We start from the raw sequence: 20,566 nt of genomic DNA, 5'->3' as shown, positions 1-20,566 counted from the left end.
TATTATATTTATTAAAATATGTCCGGCTCATATAAATATCTTTTTCGTGGCTAAAGGAATATATTTATATACATTCAAAAGTCTCTACTTAGTTGTAAATTTAATTTATTTATAATATTTTTCTATAAAATAATTCATATTATATATTATTTTATTATAAAATATAGTTTTTAAAATAATTAAATACGTAATTTAGAAAATTTTATTATTATTATTATATATATTATATCATAATTAAATATTAAGTAAATAATTTTTTTTCAAACTCAATTTTAAACTAAAAAATACAACCGGCTACTGAGCGCAACCCAAGTTTTAATATGATTTATTTTTTGTTTAAAAAATAATACCACACGTGTCACTCCACGAGGGGGTGGGGTTGAAAGGCTATGGGGGCCCTTTTCTCTTCCCTGAGGATTTTTGTTTTATAATCCAGTCATGTGAATCGATATTCTGGATTTCAAGATTGGGTTTGAAAACCACCACAGTCATTCAAAGTGTTGACCATGTTAGGGTTAGGGTTTTAGAATGCATGGACCCATGTTGGGGAGTGGAATTCCCTTTGACCACATTGAAAACCCACAAAACAAGAACACCAAAATCTAAGCATGGAAGCAAGTGCAAAACCCTCCTCAGAAACCCAACAGCTAGCACATGATCATTGTATAGTTTCTTACAAAAAAAAAGGTAGATAGAGATGGTCGATGGAGACATGCATCTTTGGTGGATAACTGTCGGCCACACACACACACACCAGACCACTTTCCCTAATATAATAACTATAATTCATCATTCCTACTATTTGTACCTACTTTTTGTTTTCTTCTTCGCAATATGTGTCTTAATTAATTTGTCTCTAATGCATGAAAGTACTGCTGATTGGATGACAAAATTATTTATATATATATATATATATATATATGTGATCTTGCTGCTAGTATCAGGCAACTGCAAGGCTGGCTGAGGTAGCAGAAACCCATGTTTTAAGGGACGAAAGGGAAGTTCTTGTTATGGATTGGGCGTCGTCTTCTCACCCAGTGGTAATCCATGGTGAAGAAATCTGATTTATTGGGGCTTTCAATCCACTCTCTCCATGTCCCACTTCTCTGATTCAGCTTCTGTTGTTGCTGTTGATGAAGTGTTACTTCTTCTTCTTCTTCTTGTTCATCTTGGTTCTTGCCTGGATATGATCCGAAAATCATGTAATTCGTTAATTATAATATAAATCTGTATTTGGTTTGCGTTGTTTTGGAGAATCAGTTAGCATAAAACTTCTTCAAATTATGGGTTCTGAATTTAGGGTTTTGTATTTCTTGTTTGATCAGCTGTACTAAAATCTTTTGGATATTTGATCAATTGCCATTGAAGTAGATAAGCAAACTTAAAGCTTTGTACTTTAGAAATATATATTTATATTAATAATTTGGTTCAAATTCTGTTAATTGGTATATATTGAGCAGCAAGGTGGAGAAGAGGAAGCTTATCTATATCATCAATTTCTAATACTCACTTAATGAAATGATGAGTTAAAAACCAAAAAGAGGAATTTTAAAAACCCTAATTTTTACCAAAAGAGAAATGCTTAATTAAGTAAACCTGAAATTGCTATAATACAAACACACCTGATGGAGTTTGTATTAACAACTTCCTGCTCCGTATGATATCGGCATCGAGGTTGACAAAGTATTCCTTCTGTGATCAAAATTTGATACTCCATAAGTCAAGAGAACCAAGCAATACATATATATATATATTAAGGTAGAATTGGTCCAATGATAAAAAAGAAAGATGGATGATCATACAACAGCATCACGTTTGACAAGTTGGAGCTTTCTTGGCAGTAATGGCTGCAGACTAATCATCTGAACTGCAGAATCACCTTAAAAAAAACATCGAAAAGAAAGAAATAAGCCTTGAGATCATAAGCTTGCCTATAGCAACTAGTTAGTCACACATGGCAGCCATATATTACCAAATGGTTGGAGGGATCTTTGCGCGCTGTCGTCGTCGAAAAGATCATCAGAAGCACAAGGGGCCACCATAAAAGATACAACCAAACAAAATGCACCTACAAAGCCTAAGAACTCCATAGCACACAATCTTGATCCAAGTCTAGCTAATCAATCATCAACAAACCCTAATTTAAAGATAGTGTTTTAACTTTTCGACAATTCGAATAGGCAGTGTGTATGTATATATAGCTTTGAGAAGAGAGGTTAGAAAGGCTTGGGAAGGGAGCATACACAAAGCACAACATTCAGAGTTCCAAAACATAAGGGCGTGGCAACAGACCAGATAATTAATTTAATTCAATTTTAATTCGATTCTGTAACTTTTAATTTTAATTTAGGAAGCTTGACACCATGCATTTGTGCTGATTGTTCTGTCACCAACCATTTTGTTTGTAGGGCCACAAGTTAAGCCACTTTTGTAGACAAACTATAACCTCTTTAGGATGTCAGCAGCTACAAATGTTTTGGTGGTTTTGGTATGGAATAAAGAATCTTTGATTAATGCTTCTTTTAGGGTAAACTTTCTTTTAGGGACCATTCTTGATAATCGACTCGAATCCATTGTCATCCCTAATCGTATAGTCGAACTAATTTCGGTTTGTTATAGTACAAAAAAACTCAGCCTTGGTGAATGCTTAGGACATCATGAGATGTATGTAATAAGTTCTCGAAAACATAGGTAACCGAGGCTACAAACCGTCGATGACTATCGCAATTTTCCATTGCTATGTAATAACAAAACTATCGCGATCTATATACGTATTGTTTCGAAAATGCATTTAAAAGTAGCAGCAAGGAAGCCCGGATCGCCATCCCTTGTGCTTCCGGAAGTTTCTTCGATCTGCTTCTGTCATTCTCACCGGACTGCTGTCCCATTCTGGTTGTAGTCTGTGAAAAAGATTTCTATCCGATCATGTTTAGGACATTCTTGAATAATCGAACGTTGTAGTAAGTAATGATAAGTTGTTTACATTGGAAAGGCGAAGGATCGCGCACTTGTGGCGCTGCTGTCTGAGCGATGGGAGATGCTGCCGGAAAAGGGCACCGGATCGGAGCAATGGACGAGCCCGTTTGCCGAGAAGCTCGACTCGCCAAAATCGAATTTACGAAACGAATGGCTCATGGGAAACAGAGCATGCCCTTCTTCCTCGTGTCCATTCTTTTCTTCGCTTTCGGCATTTTCAGCTCTTCGATTTGCGCTGAAATTGAAAGTAATGCTTCCGCTTTCCACTTTACTGTTGTAATGAAGTTTGTTCGATTGCGCGCTGTCGCAAGACACTTCCCGCGATAAACATTTCTGAATGGTTAAATAAAAGATCATCATTAACTAAAAATGTGTAAATGGCGAGCTCGGTTGGCGGTACAAACCTTGCAATCAACATCCGTAGAATCAAGAAACGATCTAAGGAAACTTCGGGTGCCAAATTCTTGAAGCGGAAGTCTTTTGCCGACGTTTGTTTCATCTTTTTGAGTCGAGCCCTCCTCTGTTACATCGTCGGCAGAATTTTCATTTCCATGGCTGCTGTTCTTTTCTCTGTTTTCATCTTTGTTAGCGTTGTCGAACAAAGGAATAGCTTCCGAGTCTTTTCCTTCATCGATGTGTATGTCCTTCACGACACGATCTACCTCTCTGCGGCAAACTTTTAGCTCAGTTTCATCAAAGTCCCTTAAATTAGTCGAATCTCTGCATTCACTTATGTTGCCAAGCTTAGCTTCTTCAAAATTATCATTCGCTAAACCTATCGCTTTATCATTTACGCCATTTTGATCTTCCTTTTCGCCTGCGGTGAGTTCATCATCAGAGGGAATGTCATCCCGCCGATGCAATTTCTTACTTTCGGAAGATCCGAGATCAGCCTCTGTCCTAAAACTTCCAAGATCATCAGGTTTGGTTCTCGGGCTTTCTTTCGTGATCACTTCCCCGACACTGCCATGACATTTATACGGTTTTAAAGACAATCTTCGGCTAAAACTACAGAATTCTAAAGCAGCTCGAGAGAACAAAATGTAACCTGGTTTCATGCTTCACATCCCTCGGGACAGCCTCCAAAATGCTCAATAGTCGAGAAGCAAACATTCCTTCCACATTAAACGAAGATTCTTCATGTCCAAATATACAGAAAGAGTAACAATAGTAAGAGGCAACAAATGCAATCTCAAACTACATTAGAAAAACTCGAAACAAAGCTAAATTACGCGATGAATATAAAAGAACTTGCTGGTCTTCTTACACCTAAAGTCGATATTTAACAAAGGCATATCATAATTCATAAGTTTTCGCTGGCCTACCGACAAATCTCCCACAGAGATCCACAATGCATAAACATAATTCAATCATAGAAATGCATACAAACAAAATAGATCCACAAAACTACAATAATTCAATTCTAGCACCTCCAATCGAAGAATTCATTCTTATCATCTACCTACACATATTTATGCAAGTATACATTATTAGCATACATAACTGGCTTCCTTGTCTTCATTGCCATGCTTTTTTGTTCTGTAGGAGAAGATAGAAACGCACCATCTCCTTCAGCAATACAGGTTAAAAACAAAAATTATAAAATTTACAGCAGTAAAAAGGTTTGCCAATTATTCTTACAAATAATTCAGACAGCAATCCGGGGGTTGGGGGAGTATTTTGTGCTGTAAAAGCTTTCAAGGGAAAAGAAAAAACTGAGCCCTCGAATCAGTATTTTAAAAACATGGACATGAGGTTGCTAAAAGTGCTGTCCCTTTTCCAAATTCCAACCCATGTTTCTTGTCTCAAAGTCAAATTCTTCTTTGTCTGTTTTTTTTTTTGGTCCTTCATCTCTCCGCCATTGATGCACTGTTTTTCACAGATCTAAACTAAAACCAGTCCTTGCGTTTTCTAATCAAACTAATCAACCCCACAGTTTTTTTATTTTTTATTTTTTATTTTTTGAATCTCAAAAGCTAAAGAATCTTGATACAATGAAAAACTGTTGGTTTCGCTGATAAGATTCACAGAAGATAGCAAGTGTTTTCCCCTATTTCTAACAATGATCAAGAATTGGAAATGCGACAAATGTAGAACCCAATTTATTTATTTTTCAAAAAAAAAAAAAAAACGGAAAAGGATTCAAACAAAACCCGAATGCAAACTAATGTATTTGTGTAAGAAAGATGACAAGAGACAAAACCTCACTTCTGCTCCAATGGCGTCGAGGAATTTGCAGCGTGTAATAATGTCCAGCAAAGATCGAATGTTTTGAGCAGGATAAACGCCGCAACGTCGCCCCGATTTTGACTTTATATATGCTCACAAAACCATATATATATATATTATATATATATGTGCAGGTTAGAGAGAGAGAGAGAGAGAGTCAGCCCACAACCCGCCGAAGGGCTTTCTAGAGAGAGAGAGAGTGGTGGCCATAATGAAATGAAATGAAATGATAATCCTCCACCCTCGTCTCCTCTCTCGCTCTCTCTCTCACCGCTGAAACCTACAGTCAACTCTCTCTCTCTCTCTCTCCAAATTCAATTCATCTGGCGACGACTCTTCCTCCTGCACTGCCGTCTGCACTATCTTCAATATGGAAGGAAAATGGTAATAAATACAGTAAGCACTCCACCCATAACAGACCAGATCGTATTCATTTCATTTCATTTATTGTTACAACGACACAACTATCCACTTGCTACTTAATCTTTATTATACACAACAGAAACAATTACTTAATTAATTTAATTACCAATGGACCACCAATTTTTTACTTCCTCCTTCTCATTCTCATGAAACGTTTTCTATAATACCTCCTGCTTAAAAATATACCGAGTCCGAAAATTACGTTGGAGCACGACAAAAAAACAGTGTTTGAACCTCCAAAAGTAAACCTTAAAAATTTTTCGGTAAGCACGCTAATAAATCTGACCATGTCCGAGCTCATAAAGGTCGGACTGTGCCTAGCCCAGCCCAATTATTAAAATTAATATTCAATATTTAATATTTGTATATATATATTAACTAATAAAATAGTAACATAAATTTAAAAACATGACATCGTTGATTTTACAAGAACATGAAGAATATTTTTTAAAAGCTTTATATGAATTTAAAGAACTCCACATCGAGTTAAAGTTTAATCCTCTCATGTGAAAGATATATTTTAATGTTGATTAACAAATTTAATAAAATTTCTTTTATAAGTTAAAATTATATCAAACAATAATACGATGTGAATAAACAATACACTATAATAATATAAAACACATAAATTATATTAATATAATGTAAATATAATATCTGAACTAACGACATATGATATAAATACAAATAACACACAATATAATAACAGAAAATACATTATACAAAGACAAACAATATACTCCCTATTCTCGTCCAAATCTATTATCATTTTCCTTGTTTTGAGTTTTCATCCAAATTTATTATTGTTTCATTTTTTAGTAAAAAAATACCATTTTTTTTTTACCAAAAAAAAAGTAAAGATTTCTATTTTTACATATTTTTCTTAAAATTCGTGTCCGGTCAAATGAACACACAATTGGATGACGGAGAGAGTATAATATTTTCATAATGCAACTGCAATATATAAATTGACCACATATTACATAGCTCATATAAAACATAATTTAAGGACAAACATCAACATAATATAAAGATAGAGAATATATGAATTATCTTAACATAATATAAATAAGTAAAAATACATGACATGACATAGTTTCACATATAATGTATTACAATTGATTTTAACATAAAAATATTAATACAACACACCAATATACTTATACTTAACATAATGCATATTTCTTAAATAAAATAATATGTTGTCTGATTGTTTTATATATGCTGACGGGATAAATTAGTACCAATTTTTTCAATAAACATCACAATTATTCCTATTTAAATATCAATAATACAAAATACTCCATAATTTTTATTTCTCTAAGTCATTTGTGTTAGTTATGTCATGGGTTTGGCTTCTGCTCATTCGGACAGTGCTTCGGTAGTAATAAATAAAAAGAAATTATAGTGGTACGGACAATGGTTGAAAAATCAATTTCTATTTAATTGGTGAAGTCGCTAAAATAATTGCTACAACAACTATATGCATGAAAGTCCACTGAAAGACCATAGTATTATTATTATTATTATTATTATTATTATTATTATTACTCCTCCGTCCTAGAAAATATGGGACTATCAGTAACAATAATTATAGTTCAAGATTAAGATAATTAAATAATTTAATTAAAATTGAGAAAAATATAAAATTTAAAATACGATTAAAGTGCATAATTATTTTTCCAAAAATAGAGAGGACAAGTTATGTGGGACGGACGGACGAAAATAGAAAATAGGGACAAATTATGTGGGACAGAGGAAATATTATTAGTAAGGTAAACTGTTTTTTAAGTCCCGTAACTGACTCCCGTATCATTTTAAGTGGAGCATGTCGCAAACTAGTCTAATAAGTGAAAAATTAGTGCTCCGGCGCTGGAGACACCCGCGTAGCTCGCCGGAGGCTACGTGTAGATATTGTTATTTTTTTCATTTTTTAAAAATATTTTAAATTGATTTTAAATTTTATTTTCTTTTTTTAATTTTTTTTATTTGGTCCAATTGAAAAAAAAATTAAAAAATTAAAAAAATAATAAAATTCACGTGTTCGCCAGGTGTCGCTGACCTAGAGGGACACCTGGCGGACACGTGGCTTCCGGCGAGCCACGCGGACGTATCCGGCGCCGAAAGATTAAAACAACAAAAAATTTTCACTTATAAAACTAGTTTGCGATAGACTCCACTTAGGAGACTAAAATAACAATGAGGTCTAATTACAAATTAAAAAAACAGTTTACCGATGTTGTTATTATTATTATATGTTTGGCCTTATTTGTCGGACAACATGGCTGAGCAAAGTCTCCAATTTTGTTATTGCATAAATATTCTTATTAATAATTTTAAAGCATAAAAAATACTCTTATGTCCAAGTTATTTTGTCTCATTTAACTTATACACAGAGTTTTATATATTATATAATTAGTAAGTAATTTAAAAATATATTAGTAAAAATAATTATGATTTAATAAAAATAATTTAAATTAAAATTAAAATGACTAAATATTTTAATTTAAATAATTTTTTTTATAAATTATGAATTTTTAAATACGATTAAAGCGTATAATTATATATTTTTTTTTTAAAAAATGATAAATTATATGAGACGGATAAAAATAAAAAGAATCGACAAATTAAATTGGACAAATGAAGTATATATTTGACGAGGAAAATGAATTAGGAAGTGAACGATGGTAATTCAATTATGAATTAAATGGACTTTGAAATTAATAAAAGCTATAAATGATTGGACAAACTTTTGGGCCTTACCATAAAAGCTCAACACTTAAATGGATTCGATGGATCATTAATTAAGTGGACTTACCTCGTATTAAATTAGTTTTTAAAATACTGATTCTCCCCTGAGAACTCTCGTAAAAAGAATATTATTTATTTTTTGTAATATTAATATTATATTAATTTGTAACAAAAATAATAAAAATTGTTCTTATTAGTCCGGTACAATATAAAAATAATAATATTTATATAATATATTATAAATTATAAATATATTTATTATGTTAGATATATAGTTATTTTGAGACGGATAAGAATAAAAAGTGATACTCTACTTATGGACGAATGAAGTAGTAAAATTTGAACTTATTTAGCTATTTTATTTTTCTGATGGTTCAACCAGATATATTATAACTGAAACAAAATATTATATGGTCCAGTTTTGATTTTAGATTTCTTAAAACTGCCGGCTTGACCTTTTTTAAAAATATCTGGCCTAAGCTTGACTTACAAGCATGAATTTCTTTTTTAAAAGCTTGAACCTGATTTTTTTAAAAATCTGCCCTAGCTTATAAGCTATTTAAAAGGCTACATAATATTTTTGTTTATTTATTTATTTGCAAGTTACTAGAAATAAAAAAAAGTACAACAATTATTTTATACATATAAAAATTAAAAATTCTATTTTTTATAATAAATTTATAATTAAAATTATTTAATAAATATTATTATTAAATAGAAAGTTATTTTTAATATATAATAATAAAAATATATTTTATAAAATAATAATAATAATAATAATAATAATAATAATAAAATAGGCCGGTTAGTTAATTTTTTTTTTCTTTAAGTCTAAGCATATTCTATTTAAGTAAAATAGTTTTAAAGAAAATTTTGATTGCTCTTTTTATTAAATAGATCAGACCATACTAGGCCTTATGTAGGCCAAGCCGTAGGCCCTGATAGGCGGCCTGACCTATTCTTATCCCTACCTTGAACCCACGGGGTTGTTCGTTTAAGTCAGTAATATTTTTAATCGCTTAAACTTATATTATACATTAAATAAATTAAAAAATAATAATTTCTTTATTTAATCTATAAAAATGAATTTTTTTTTTTGGTGTGTGTTCGAAAGAAGAAAGAAGAAAAATGAAGTGTTTTGTGTATCGTATGGGGATACAAATCATCTCACTCCATTATATCAATTTCTCACTCCATTAAGTGGTAAACAACAAATTAAATTGGGTATATAGTTAATTGTTTGGGCTTGTGCTTGGGCCTATGCTGGAAAGCCTATTAAATTCAATTTTACAAATTTGAATTTAAATGATAATTGACTAATTTAAATATACTGATTCTTTTATATTTCATATTCTCAGTATAGATCCAATATTTTTAATATTTACTTATCGCGCGATCAATCAAATATTTCACCTATTTCGTGACCACAATTTAATGTAATACAAGGGAAAAGATTGTTTCCATAGGGATTGTACATGTGATTCACTCTTTCATGTTCTAATGCAGTAAATAAAATGAAAATTTTCTTTTATTATCTAACGAAGACAAAATAACAAAGCAATTAAATCAACAGGGAACTAGCTATCAAGGGGATGTCTGGCTCAATAGATGATATAGTTATGACACCTGTGTTTTATCATTAATTCAATAAAGTTAATTCTTATTAAAGTATCAATAAAATAGTTATAGTTATTAACAAGCTCTGACAACCAATTTTCTTTATAGTGTAGATAATTAAGGCACGACTGTTGACTACCCCTAATTAAGCAAATAAACTTAAGTGCGTCCATAAGAAATATTGCTTAATCGCATTCAAATTTAGAAAAACCTAATTCAAAACAATTACTACCTAAGAGGAGAAATTAATTTGATTGTCTAACCCCCGGGAAGGAACTATTCAACCCGGTTGTCACCGATTCAAGTGCAAATACAATTACGGATATCATACCTGAATTAACTTTAGATTATCAGACTAATTCAAATATCGGTACCAAAATATTCAATCAATCTAACAATCACAAATGTTATTATCAGAATTAGAAAAATATTGATAATAAAAAAAAACTTTTATAAAGAAAATTAAGAATCTCCAAAACAAAAAAATCAAAACACTGTCATCCATCAAACCAGAAAAGTATCTACTCCATAATTAAATAACAAAGAACAATAGAGAAAAATAAAGTCATACTGAGAGGGGAAATCTTCTATGTCGATTTGCTCATGCGCGATCTATGAGTTTGTTAGTCTCCTGCTCCTGTACGTATTTGCTCAGGCCGTTCTCCCCCTCTTTCTGTGTGTGATCCTCTCATTTTATTTAATTTTTGCCCTAATTATTGATGTGGTTAGTCATGGTCTAACTTGATTGTCTAATGCTGATTTTTTTTCTTTTATTTTTTTCCAAATTCACGAAATTTGTCGTTTTTTTTCTTACATGTCGGAAATAAATAATACGCATCGAACTTAGGCAGAATCCAATCAAAATCAATCGAATATCGCATATAATATGATTATTTAACGCATACGATTTATAGCTATCAACTTATAAGAGGCTTAAATGATATATGAATAAATTATTAATTTATAAATTTAATTTATTACTAAAATAGGTATACATGACTTAGAAGATATGATTTTAATTAGTGACAAATTGAAATTGATGGTTTCTAACCAAAATGATGATTTGAAACGTTTGATCAAGTCAATTTGATAATTTTTTTGAAAATTTCAAGTTTTGAAAATAGTTTTTTTTAGAATAATAAAAAAAGAAATTGAATATATAATATAATATAAATAAATATTGGATGTAGTATTTTTAACTTAAAGTTTGAACTAAATATAAAAATGTATGACCAGTAGTGAGAATTCAATCGAATTTTTAACATGAAGTTGAAACACGAATTTTGCATTTCTAGCACCTTTGTTTACATATAAAAATTTGAAAATTTTAATACTATTAATCTATAATATATATATATTGTTCAAAAATACTAAATCAAATACATTTTTTATCACAAAATATCATATAAAAAATACTATTTTTTTTTAAAAAAATTATTTTAAAAATTTTTAAAACTTCAAAACTATAAAAATGACTGTATAAACAAAATATTTGACATTATTTATTTATTTAGTTTTATCAAGTTGGATTGCAAGACTCTGTATCAGAAGGCTTATAAATTGGTTCAATGTAATTAACAACAAAGATTTCATTATTTCAAAAAAGATCATGACCAACTATTGCATTTGCAACCATGGCATGGCCACTAGGGGACCTAAGGATATTGCCTCCTAATTATTTTAATTGTCAAATTTTATTACGTAGTATTTGTAAATAATTTTAAAATTATATATTTAATAAAAATACTATTATTAAGAATATTCAATCTACATATCCAGAAAAATTAGTTCAACCAATTCTAATATTCAAACATATCTTAAAAAAAGATAAGATAAGAAATACAAACTAATGTTATAGGTTTGTAATTTTTTTTTATTTTAATTTTATTATATAATTTTAAAATTATTATATTTTAAAAAAATTTCTGTCTCAATCAAAATTTTTCCCTGGCTCCACCACGTTTGCAACCAACTTCATTTCATTTATGTCGTAAAATGGAAGAAAAAATATATGTGAGCAATATATTTAAAATTCAAAAATTCGATTTGAACCAAATTAAAATTTTAAAATTTGGTTCGGATTGATTGAGATTGAATATTTTATAAATTTTGAATTTTTAGATCAATATGTTAAAAATTCGAACTACTCCGAAATTCAAAATATAATATTTTAATATATATTTAATATTTTAATGAAAATATAACATTTCAATAAAAATAAAAAATCAAAATTATTAATTATCTTTTAATATATTTATTTTTATTTATTATATATATTTATATTATAAAAATATAAAATAAAATTTAAAATTTATAAAAGTAATAAAAAATATAGAATTTCGGATTATTTTGAAATTTTCTATTTTTGGTTCGAATTTTTTTATGCAGATTTTGGTTATTACAGTTTGATTCTGATTAATTTTTCGATTTAAATTTGAATTTTCGAATCGAAGTGAAGATCTTAATACTTAGTACCCCTAAGAAAAAGTGTATGAAAAAAAAAAAAAACATATATATAAGAAAGTTGTTTTTTCTTTTTTTCTTTATTGTTCCTTGCAATTCCGTACAAAATATTTTTCCCTACCTAAGCTAGTGACACAAGAACAACCCTCCACCATTTTATTATGTACGATCTGATTATTACACAAGTATATGAAAACACGACCCAAATTTCTCTATTTATGCATATGTATATATATATATATATATAGTCGTATAAAACAATTAATACCATACATGCATGCACACGAAGGAGGTGCAAGAAAATGTCGACATCGCCGATCTCTTCGCCGCCACGCCCAAAATACCTGCAAGAGGAAGAGGCATCGAGCCAAGAATTCAAGAGCTTCATTTCGACTCTACCCCGACAAAAAGGATGGGTAGTGTTAAGATATTTTAGATATTTAATTTATGATTTAAACTAAATTGTCTAATTAGATTAATTTGTTATTGTTAAACTTTCTCATTTTTAGGGCGTTGATTGGGATTTTTCAGCAATATACTGATTACTTCAGTTAACATGTAAAATACTATATATAACATATAAAAATAGAACAAACAACAATATAGTTCTAGTTTATATATGTGTTGAGTTCGATTCTAGTATATACTCTATGAACTATTATCATATGTTGTATTTCTATTATATAAATATATTAGTGATGTTAAATTTATATTAATGTACTGTCTGGTATATATTTAATTAGTAACAATTTTTTATTTGAGTGTATCCGGTTTAGGCATGAATCAACATATACTATAAAGGTAAACCGACTTATATTTATACATTTTTTTTTATTCATATTTATAGTACAATCTATATATTACTCTCTTCGTCCACTTTGAAAGTTTGCATTTACCTTTTATGTCATTATATTTAACATTAAAAATATCATTTTATTTATATAAATTTTTATACAAATGTCATATTTGTACTATAAGATACTAATATAAGTATTTTTGTCATTTTTACTTAATTTGTAGAATGTTTTAATATAATAATTAATATTTAAAGATCAACAAAAAAAAAAAAAAAAATACAAACCTTTATAATAGACGGAGGAAGTATATTATAACTTTATTTTATAACACAACGTAGCTGAGATATGTACAAACATATGCCGGTCACTATGCTGATCTCGTCAAATCAGCACCATGCTAAAGTTCGTGAACGTTAAGGAGCTGAGCCGAACAACATAAACATGTTCGTTTGGTTAACGAACGAGACCGAACTTTATTCGCGAATGTTTGTTTAAATAATATATTTATTATAAAAATTATATATACATATAAAACTATAATTTATAAATAAATAAAATATTAATTTAAAATATATAAATAAAATAATTTTAAAATTTCTTTTTAATTTATATATAATTTTAAAAAGTGAGACAACAAGCTCGAACGAGCTTAAACGAGCCGAACACAGGCTCAAACAATATAAATTCTTAACGAGCCGAGTTCGAACACTACGAACGAACTCGAAAGCTTAACGAACGAACACAAACCTTGTTCGTTAACGGCTCTACCTGCTGCTATCCAATTTATATCATCACATTACTTTGAAATTCTGCAAAATGTAACAGGTAGTATCGAACATTTACCAGTATCAAGGTTTCTGGTACGCCGCCAATCATCTCCAGGGCCTGTTTTCCTGTCATAAAAACTTCAATCCCGAAGATTCCGACATCTTCCTCGTCACCACTCCCAAATCAGGCACCACATGGCTGAAAGCCCTAATCTTCACTTTATTGAACCGCCATCGCCACCCTGTCGGCGAATCCCATCCTCTCTGCAATTCCAGCCCTCACGACCTCGTCCCCTTCCTCGAAATCAATCTCTACGCCGACAGCCAAAACCCTAATCTCGCCTTCTTACACACTCCCAGGCTCTTCTCCTCGCACATTCCCTACAGCTGCCTGCCCGAGCCCGTCAGAAATCGCTGTAAAATCGTGTACCTTTGCAGGAACCCTAAGGACACGTTCGTGTCCCTTTGGCACTTCACCAACAAGCTGAGGCTGCAAGAAATGGGCGCGAATTCGATGTCACAGGTATTACATTTTGTATAATTTCAAAGTTTCTTTCTTTTTTTTTTTTTTTTTTTTTTTTATCAACGAATGAATCAATAAAAGATACAAATTGGATAGACTCAACTTTATGAAATAAATATAATCAAACAATAACTACTTGATGTAAAATAATATAAAACAAGTTACATTTTTTTACGTATTGATATTTGAATATTAATTATATCAAAATATAATACAAATAAAAAAAAATAAAGACAAAATACTTTTATTAGTTTCTTATGATACAAATACAATAACATTTGTATAAAAATTGTACAAATATAAAAATATTAATATTAAATATAATAAAGCAAGAACTAAATATAATTCTTTTAGCCGGACGAAGAAATAGTATTTTCTCCTCGCGACGAAAAAAATTTAAGCTTTCTATTTTTATTTGTCCAAACAAAATATTAACATTTACATTTTAGTAAATATGGACAATACTATATATTATAATATTATTTCAATTATACATATTTTTATTAATACCACAAACCTATCATTTAAAGTAAAAGTAATATAATCAGTACATAAGAATATCATCTACTATCATTCAAACAATACTATACTTCTTAATTTCCTCATCTAAAATAAATGTTGAACTTTGGCACGGACCAAAGAAGTAAAAATCTAATTTAAATCATAAAATAAAGGGGTTGATTAAACCGGTACTGATCATTTAAACTAGACAACATATATAATAAAGGTAGACAAAAAATAATATAGTTTTACATATCACAACATATTATTAATTTCAAAATAATATACAAATATAAATCTTCATAGCACATGTTTCTATATTACATTAATAGGGAAGTTTACGGTTCTGATTTTCCATATCAACACCCATAAAATACAAAAATAACACAAGTCTTTATTAAAAACAACACGTGCTATTTGTAATAATGACATGTGCGCTTTGTTTATAATCACACGTGTGTTGTACAAGTGTATGTTATGTGCTGAAATAAACCATTGCAGGTATTGTATGAGACTATATCATTCGTTGTTAGTTCATGTATTGTGTTTGTATTATATGAATATAAATAATGTACTGTCACTAATATTATCGTATGTTGTTTGGTAGCTCTGTGCGTTATTAGTTCATATGCTGTTGTTTGTATTATATTAATATAAATGATGTGTTGTCACTGACTTTACTGTATATTATTTGCTAGCTATCTGTGTGCTGTTTAGGACAGTGTTAGCCGCCGCCTACATAAACACTCTAACCGCTCCCGATAAACTAATAAATATGTGAACAACAGGTTTTCGATTTGTTCTGCAATGGAGTCAGCCTGTACGGCCCCTTCTGGGATCATATTCTGGAGTATTGGCAAGGGAGCAAGGAGAATCCTGAGAGTCTGCTTTTTCTGACATTCGAAGGCTTGAAAGATAGGCCTGGATTTCATCTCCGGCACCTGGCGGAGTTCCTCGGCCGGCCGTTGTCGTCGGAGGAAGAGGAATCAGGCCTGGCGGAGGAAATCCTGGAATTCTGCAGCTTTCAGAATCTCAGCGCCACGGAAATCAACAGGAATGGGAAACTCTCGTCGGGGGAGGTCAACTGTGCGTTTTTCCGGCGGGGCGAAACCGGAGACTGGAAGAATCATCTGTCCGATGAAATGGTCCAACGGTTAGATCGAATTACTGAGCAGAAGTTCAGTGGGTCGGGGCTGGTGCTCTAATATTGTTCTTATTTCTTGTGTTATTAATAAATAAAAAAAACACTCATATATATATTTTGTTTTGTATTATATTGTATGTGCTTGCTTCTGGTAATTGGCTTTTGATGGTAGTGGCATCTTTTTTTGTCCGGAGAGTACAATATGTTGAAATTCTTCTACTCGTTCGACAATATTTGTCATCTACCATCACATTACCTAATATAGTATTTCTTGTCGTGCAGTTTCGCAGTTTCTATGTGCCCACGATGTATAATTCGCATGCGTCTGCTGATCCGCACCGAACTCTGGGGTGATTGGGCCATCGTGCAATACGAACATGATAAACCTAATCTTCTTCTGCCACCTCTTAAAGTCCACTCCCGTAAATAGTTCTGGAACTTGTACATAGGCATCATCTGTGGGCCAAGCCTAGGACCAACAGTTTGGGCCGCGAATGAAGCAGAGAGTGCGGCTCCAAACCCAAGAAATCCCCGGTATCCCCAGGGGCAAATCCAAAAAATAAAGGGCTATCCATAAAAGGAATTGGCCCAAGTGGATGAGCGAGTACCTTGTCTGCGGCTCCGGCAACTCCTCCGGCGGTGGCTCCGGAGATTCCTCCGGTGGTGGCTCCGGCGACTCCTCCGGCGTAGATTCTGGTGACTCCTCCGGCGATGGCTCCGACGACTTCTCCGGCGGAGGCTCTAGCGACTCCTCCGGCGGTGATTCTGGCGGCTTCTCCGGAGACGGCTCCGGTGGCTTCTCTGGTGACTTTTCCGGCGGAGATACTGGAGACTTCTCCGGCGGCGGTTCCGGCGGTGGCTCCGGCGGCGACTTCGGCAGGGGTTGACATTATCGCAGAGTATTATCTAATTTTCGATTGTTGGAATATATGGGTATTGCGAGAATAAAAGTGAAATCGAGTCAAGGATGGATCATCTTTCCGAAAATTAGATACAACCTGATAGTGTCTCCGATGGCTGGTGTTCTAACCCAAAGATAAAACGGTTTTCGTCTCCAATGAGAGTGACACCTATGATTGTTGGAGCTCTGGCGAACAAGAACGAGAGAGGAACTGAGTTGGGGAGGTTGTCGGAAAGCTAGGAGAGGTGAGAGAAGGATGAGAGAATTGTTGATGCTTATGTTTAGAACTAAGGGGGAGACCCTTTATATAAAGGTCTCAACTCGGCCAAAATGGCAGGGGATCAATTACTATCATAATTACGACCTTAATTATTGATGTAATTTATTTTAAATTCAAACATTCCGTTTGAAGCAGCCGTCATTGATTTTAATTACAAAATTTCTGTTTGTGACGATCGTAATTTATTCTAGTTTCAAACATTTCGTTTGAAATTATAATAAATCTATCCAACGGATAATATTTTATCCAAATAATACTGCGGGCCATATACCCGGGTTTAATTTAGGATTGCACAATTTGATTTGTCTCGAGAGAGGGACAGTATAGCCAAAATATTAACCAAATTCCATACACAATAAATAAATAATATTTATTTATTTCTTCCAAATTAATTTAATTAATTTGGTACACCGGCCCGTCGCATTTTCACTCACAAAATAATCGATTGCAAAATAACCGATTATCCAACATATTATAGAACATATTTCACCATTTATGTTTGATTTTGCTTTAAAAGTATTATTTTCTCTCATAAAAAATATTACATTCACCGGCAAAACAATTGATAATTACCTTGGCAAATAGCCTCGGAAACAATTTTAAGACTATAAAAATATGATTTTAAATAATATTATATGATGTAACTTCGAAAGCTCCGAGTCCATTATGTGACTGGTGTTTAGAACTCGGAAATTCCAAAACTTATTATATTTAATGTTTTTTAATATTTAAAATGTATAGAAAATTAAAACCCATTCGGAAGCCGGTGCTATGGGTTTTGGAAATTTTGAATCTTTATTAAAAATAATATTTTTAATATTTAAATACAAAAAATTTTTAGTCCATTTCAAAGCTATATTATGAGTTTTGAAAATTCCGAAGCCCTCTTAAATATCATATTTTAAATATTAAAAAAGTAAATAAATTCCAAATCCATTATGAAGTAATGCTACGAGTCTCTGAAATTTGAAAGCTTTCTTAAATATAATATTTTTAATATTTGAATAAGTTTCAAAAATCCGAGTATATACAGAATTGTTAGTTTAAGTCTCGAAAATTTTGAAGTTATATTATATAAAAATATATTTTAGTTATTATTAATATCGGAAGCTTCCGAGTCTGTAAAATAATTCAAACACCCCGCCTTCAGTAAAATAATTCAAATATCCCGCCTCCTCTCTTTTTTTCTTCGTCTTCTCCTTCTTCCCCTTACCTTTTCTTCTTCTTCGCAGTTGCCAGAATAGCTAGCTGGAGGAAGCTGCTGCTGATGCCGTTCGGAGGTTGCCGGAAAGAGCTAGCCAGAGGAAGCCGTTGTTGATGCCACTGCTGATTTATTCAGTGGTCTCCGGAAAGAGCTGGCCGGAGTCGTCACTGTGAGATTTTACTTCTGATTTTACTATTTCAACTTTTTTTTTTCTCCAAAAATATCAAATCTAACACTCAATTTTTATTTATTTTATTACACTAAAATCTAATTTTACATTCAAAACATCACATCAACACATATTTATATCACGTCAAATAACTATTTCAATTCAAAATTTTACTATTTAAAATCAAAATCAAAAGCTAAAACTAAAACCCCACAAGTAAACACACCCATAATTATATGTGTGTTTACAACCAAATGTCATATCCAGACGAACATAGTATTTAATACAAAAAAATTTTACACAATAAATAAAATACGAGATACTTTATTTTTTTTATATTTACTAAAACATAAGGTATATTATGAAATTCATCCAAAATATAGTAAACACTTAAGGGTGTGTTTGTTTGGGGGTTTGGATTTTGAATTGGGATTTGAATAGTAAAAGTTTTGAATTTGAATAGTTGTATAATATGATATAAATAGGTATTGATGTGATGTTTTGAATGTAAAATTATTTTTTAGTATAATATAAAAAATAAAAAATATGTGTTTAATTTGATATTTTTTGGGAAAAAAAATTAGATGAATAGTAAAATTTTGTTAAAATCTTACAAAGAAACATAAGTGTGAATAAAAATATATATATTATTAAAATATAAAACATATACGGGTAACCCGAAGAGAATCGACTATAATACTATATTAAAATATAAAATTAAAATTTCCTTAAACAAGACAACAATTATAAATATAATATAAATTTTTAAATATATCTTAACAAATACACTATGAGGACATTTATTTGATATCATATCATTATAATACATATATTCTTCTAATAAATTATATACTCGTATGATAAAATAATTTAATATCTACTTTAATTTGTTACTGTATCAAATTATTAATTTAATATGAAATATTTTTAATTATATGATAAAATTAATTTAGATATTAATAAAAGATATTCTTTTAAATAATACTTTAGTATTATTTAATACTCCTTTCGTCGCAATACAATAGTCTTATTTACCAATTTTTGTTTGTCCCAAAACAATAGTATTATTTCCGTAAATAATCATATCACTATAAAACTATCCCTACTTTTTCATTTTTATTACACAATTGCCACTACTTCTTACCTTAATACACTCACAAAGGCAAAATTTTTTTTTTATCTATACTTTTTACCAACTACCAATATAATATAATATCAATATTTCTTAAATCTCGTACCCAACTCAATTAAGACTATATTTATGAGATGGAGGGAGTATAATCTATAAAAAAATAATTTATTAATAATTTATTCTCATATTATTATAAGAGGACTTTATTTTATCCTAAATTATAATAATATATAGTAAGTATATTATTAGATTTATTGAATATTTATCCAAAGTCAACACATCCTATTTGTAGTATCTAATATAAATACACTGCATTAACTAATATTCCCTCCGTCCACGGATAAAGTATACATTTATTTTTAGCGCGGAGTTTAAAAAATAATAATATTTTAATTATAATGGGTAGATAAAAATAGTGAAATGACATTTTTGCCCTTGCTTTTTGGTATAAAAGTAATGATGTGATGTAAAGTAAAGGTATTTGTGAAAAAAAAATGGAGTATCTAATGAAATGGTTACTTTGCAATTGGACGTCCTAAAATAGAAATATGTATACTTTGTAGCTGACCGAGGGAGTGTATAACAATATATCAAACATCACTTTTATGTTTTGGAAAAGAATTATACTTTGTCAATCCTAGTTACTGTGTCAGTGTTAGTGTTAGTGTAGACACAAAAATTTAGGAGGA

At 30.7% G+C, this 20,566-nt stretch overlaps 3 protein-coding genes across 8 annotated transcripts; 1 reads left to right on the top strand and 2 right to left on the bottom strand.

Moving 5' to 3' along the window:
• Positions 1–714: 714 nt before the first annotated feature.
• On the bottom strand, positions 715–2,146 carry LOC127264059 (uncharacterized). Its single transcript, XM_051293407.1, has 4 exons — positions 1,973–2,146; positions 1,803–1,879; positions 1,623–1,692; positions 715–1,180 (listed from the first exon to the last, which is right to left on the bottom strand). The coding sequence occupies exons 1-4, from the start codon at positions 2,088–2,090 to the stop codon at positions 984–986; spliced, it is 462 nt and encodes a 153-aa protein (XP_051149364.1). The 5' UTR covers positions 2,091–2,146; the 3' UTR covers positions 715–983.
• Positions 2,147–2,616: 470 nt separating this feature from the next.
• On the bottom strand, positions 2,617–5,559 carry LOC127263448 (uncharacterized). 6 transcript variants are annotated; one of them, XM_051292471.1, is made up of 6 exons: positions 5,180–5,559; positions 4,476–4,545; positions 4,025–4,112; positions 3,381–3,939; positions 2,984–3,309; positions 2,617–2,900 (listed from the first exon to the last, which is right to left on the bottom strand). In XM_051292471.1, the coding sequence occupies exons 3-6, from the start codon at positions 4,087–4,089 to the stop codon at positions 2,792–2,794; spliced, it is 1,059 nt and encodes a 352-aa protein (XP_051148428.1). In that variant the 5' UTR covers positions 4,090–4,112; positions 4,476–4,545; positions 5,180–5,559; the 3' UTR covers positions 2,617–2,791. The 6 variants fall into 6 exon arrangements, with proteins under 6 accessions (XP_051148428.1, XP_051148425.1, XP_051148430.1 ...); XM_051292468.1 differs by lacking the exon at positions 4,476–4,545; XM_051292473.1 differs by lacking the exon at positions 4,476–4,545 and having other exon boundaries at positions 4,025–4,091.
• Positions 5,560–12,731: 7,172 nt separating this feature from the next.
• Positions 12,732–16,465, top strand: LOC127263930 (cytosolic sulfotransferase 12-like). Its single transcript, XM_051293243.1, has 3 exons — positions 12,732–12,875; positions 14,082–14,546; positions 15,836–16,465. The coding sequence occupies exons 1-3, from the start codon at positions 12,762–12,764 to the stop codon at positions 16,250–16,252; spliced, it is 996 nt and encodes a 331-aa protein (XP_051149200.1). The 5' UTR covers positions 12,732–12,761; the 3' UTR covers positions 16,253–16,465.
• The last annotated feature ends 4,101 nt before the right edge of the window (positions 16,466–20,566 follow it).

The sequence above is a fragment of the Andrographis paniculata genome, unplaced genomic scaffold (genome assembly GCF_009805555.1).
Source record: "Andrographis paniculata isolate CXL003 unplaced genomic scaffold, ASM980555v1 Contig69END, whole genome shotgun sequence".
NCBI classification, from domain to species: domain Eukaryota; kingdom Viridiplantae; phylum Streptophyta; class Magnoliopsida; order Lamiales; family Acanthaceae; genus Andrographis; species Andrographis paniculata.
The sequence above is the reverse complement of the archived record's forward strand: the minus strand, read 5'-3'. Positions and strand labels throughout refer to the sequence as shown.

What these genes read in the sequence shown, in the direction of transcription:
- LOC127263930 (XM_051293243.1), top strand. Translation starts at nt 12,762, where the DNA reads ATGTCGACATCGCCGATCTCTTCGCCGCCACGCCCAAAATACCTGCAA. An exon ending in TACCCCGACAAAAAGGATGG is followed by an intron (nt 12,876 to 14,081) that starts GTAGTGTTAAGA and finishes AAAATGTAACAG; the next exon opens with GTAGTATCGAACATTTACCA. An exon ending in GCGCGAATTCGATGTCACAG is followed by an intron (nt 14,547 to 15,835) that starts GTATTACATTTT and finishes TGTGAACAACAG; the next exon opens with GTTTTCGATTTGTTCTGCAA.
- LOC127263448 (XM_051292471.1), bottom strand. Translation starts at nt 4,089, where the DNA reads ATGTTTGCTTCTCGACTATTGAGCATTTTGGAGGCTGTCCCGAGGGAT. An exon ending in GATGTGAAGCATGAAACCAG is followed by an intron (nt 3,940 to 4,024) that starts GTTACATTTTGT and finishes ATGTCATGGCAG; the next exon opens with TGTCGGGGAAGTGATCACGA. An exon ending in CTACGGATGTTGATTGCAAG is followed by an intron (nt 3,310 to 3,380) that starts GTTTGTACCGCC and finishes TTAACCATTCAG; the next exon opens with AAATGTTTATCGCGGGAAGT.
- LOC127264059 (XM_051293407.1), bottom strand. Translation starts at nt 2,090, where the DNA reads ATGGAGTTCTTAGGCTTTGTAGGTGCATTTTGTTTGGTTGTATCTTTT. An exon ending in AAGATCCCTCCAACCATTTG is followed by an intron (nt 1,880 to 1,972) that starts GTAATATATGGC and finishes GTTTTTTTTAAG; the next exon opens with GTGATTCTGCAGTTCAGATG. An exon ending in GTTAATACAAACTCCATCAG is followed by an intron (nt 1,181 to 1,622) that starts GTGTGTTTGTAT and finishes GATCATATCCAG; the next exon opens with GCAAGAACCAAGATGAACAA.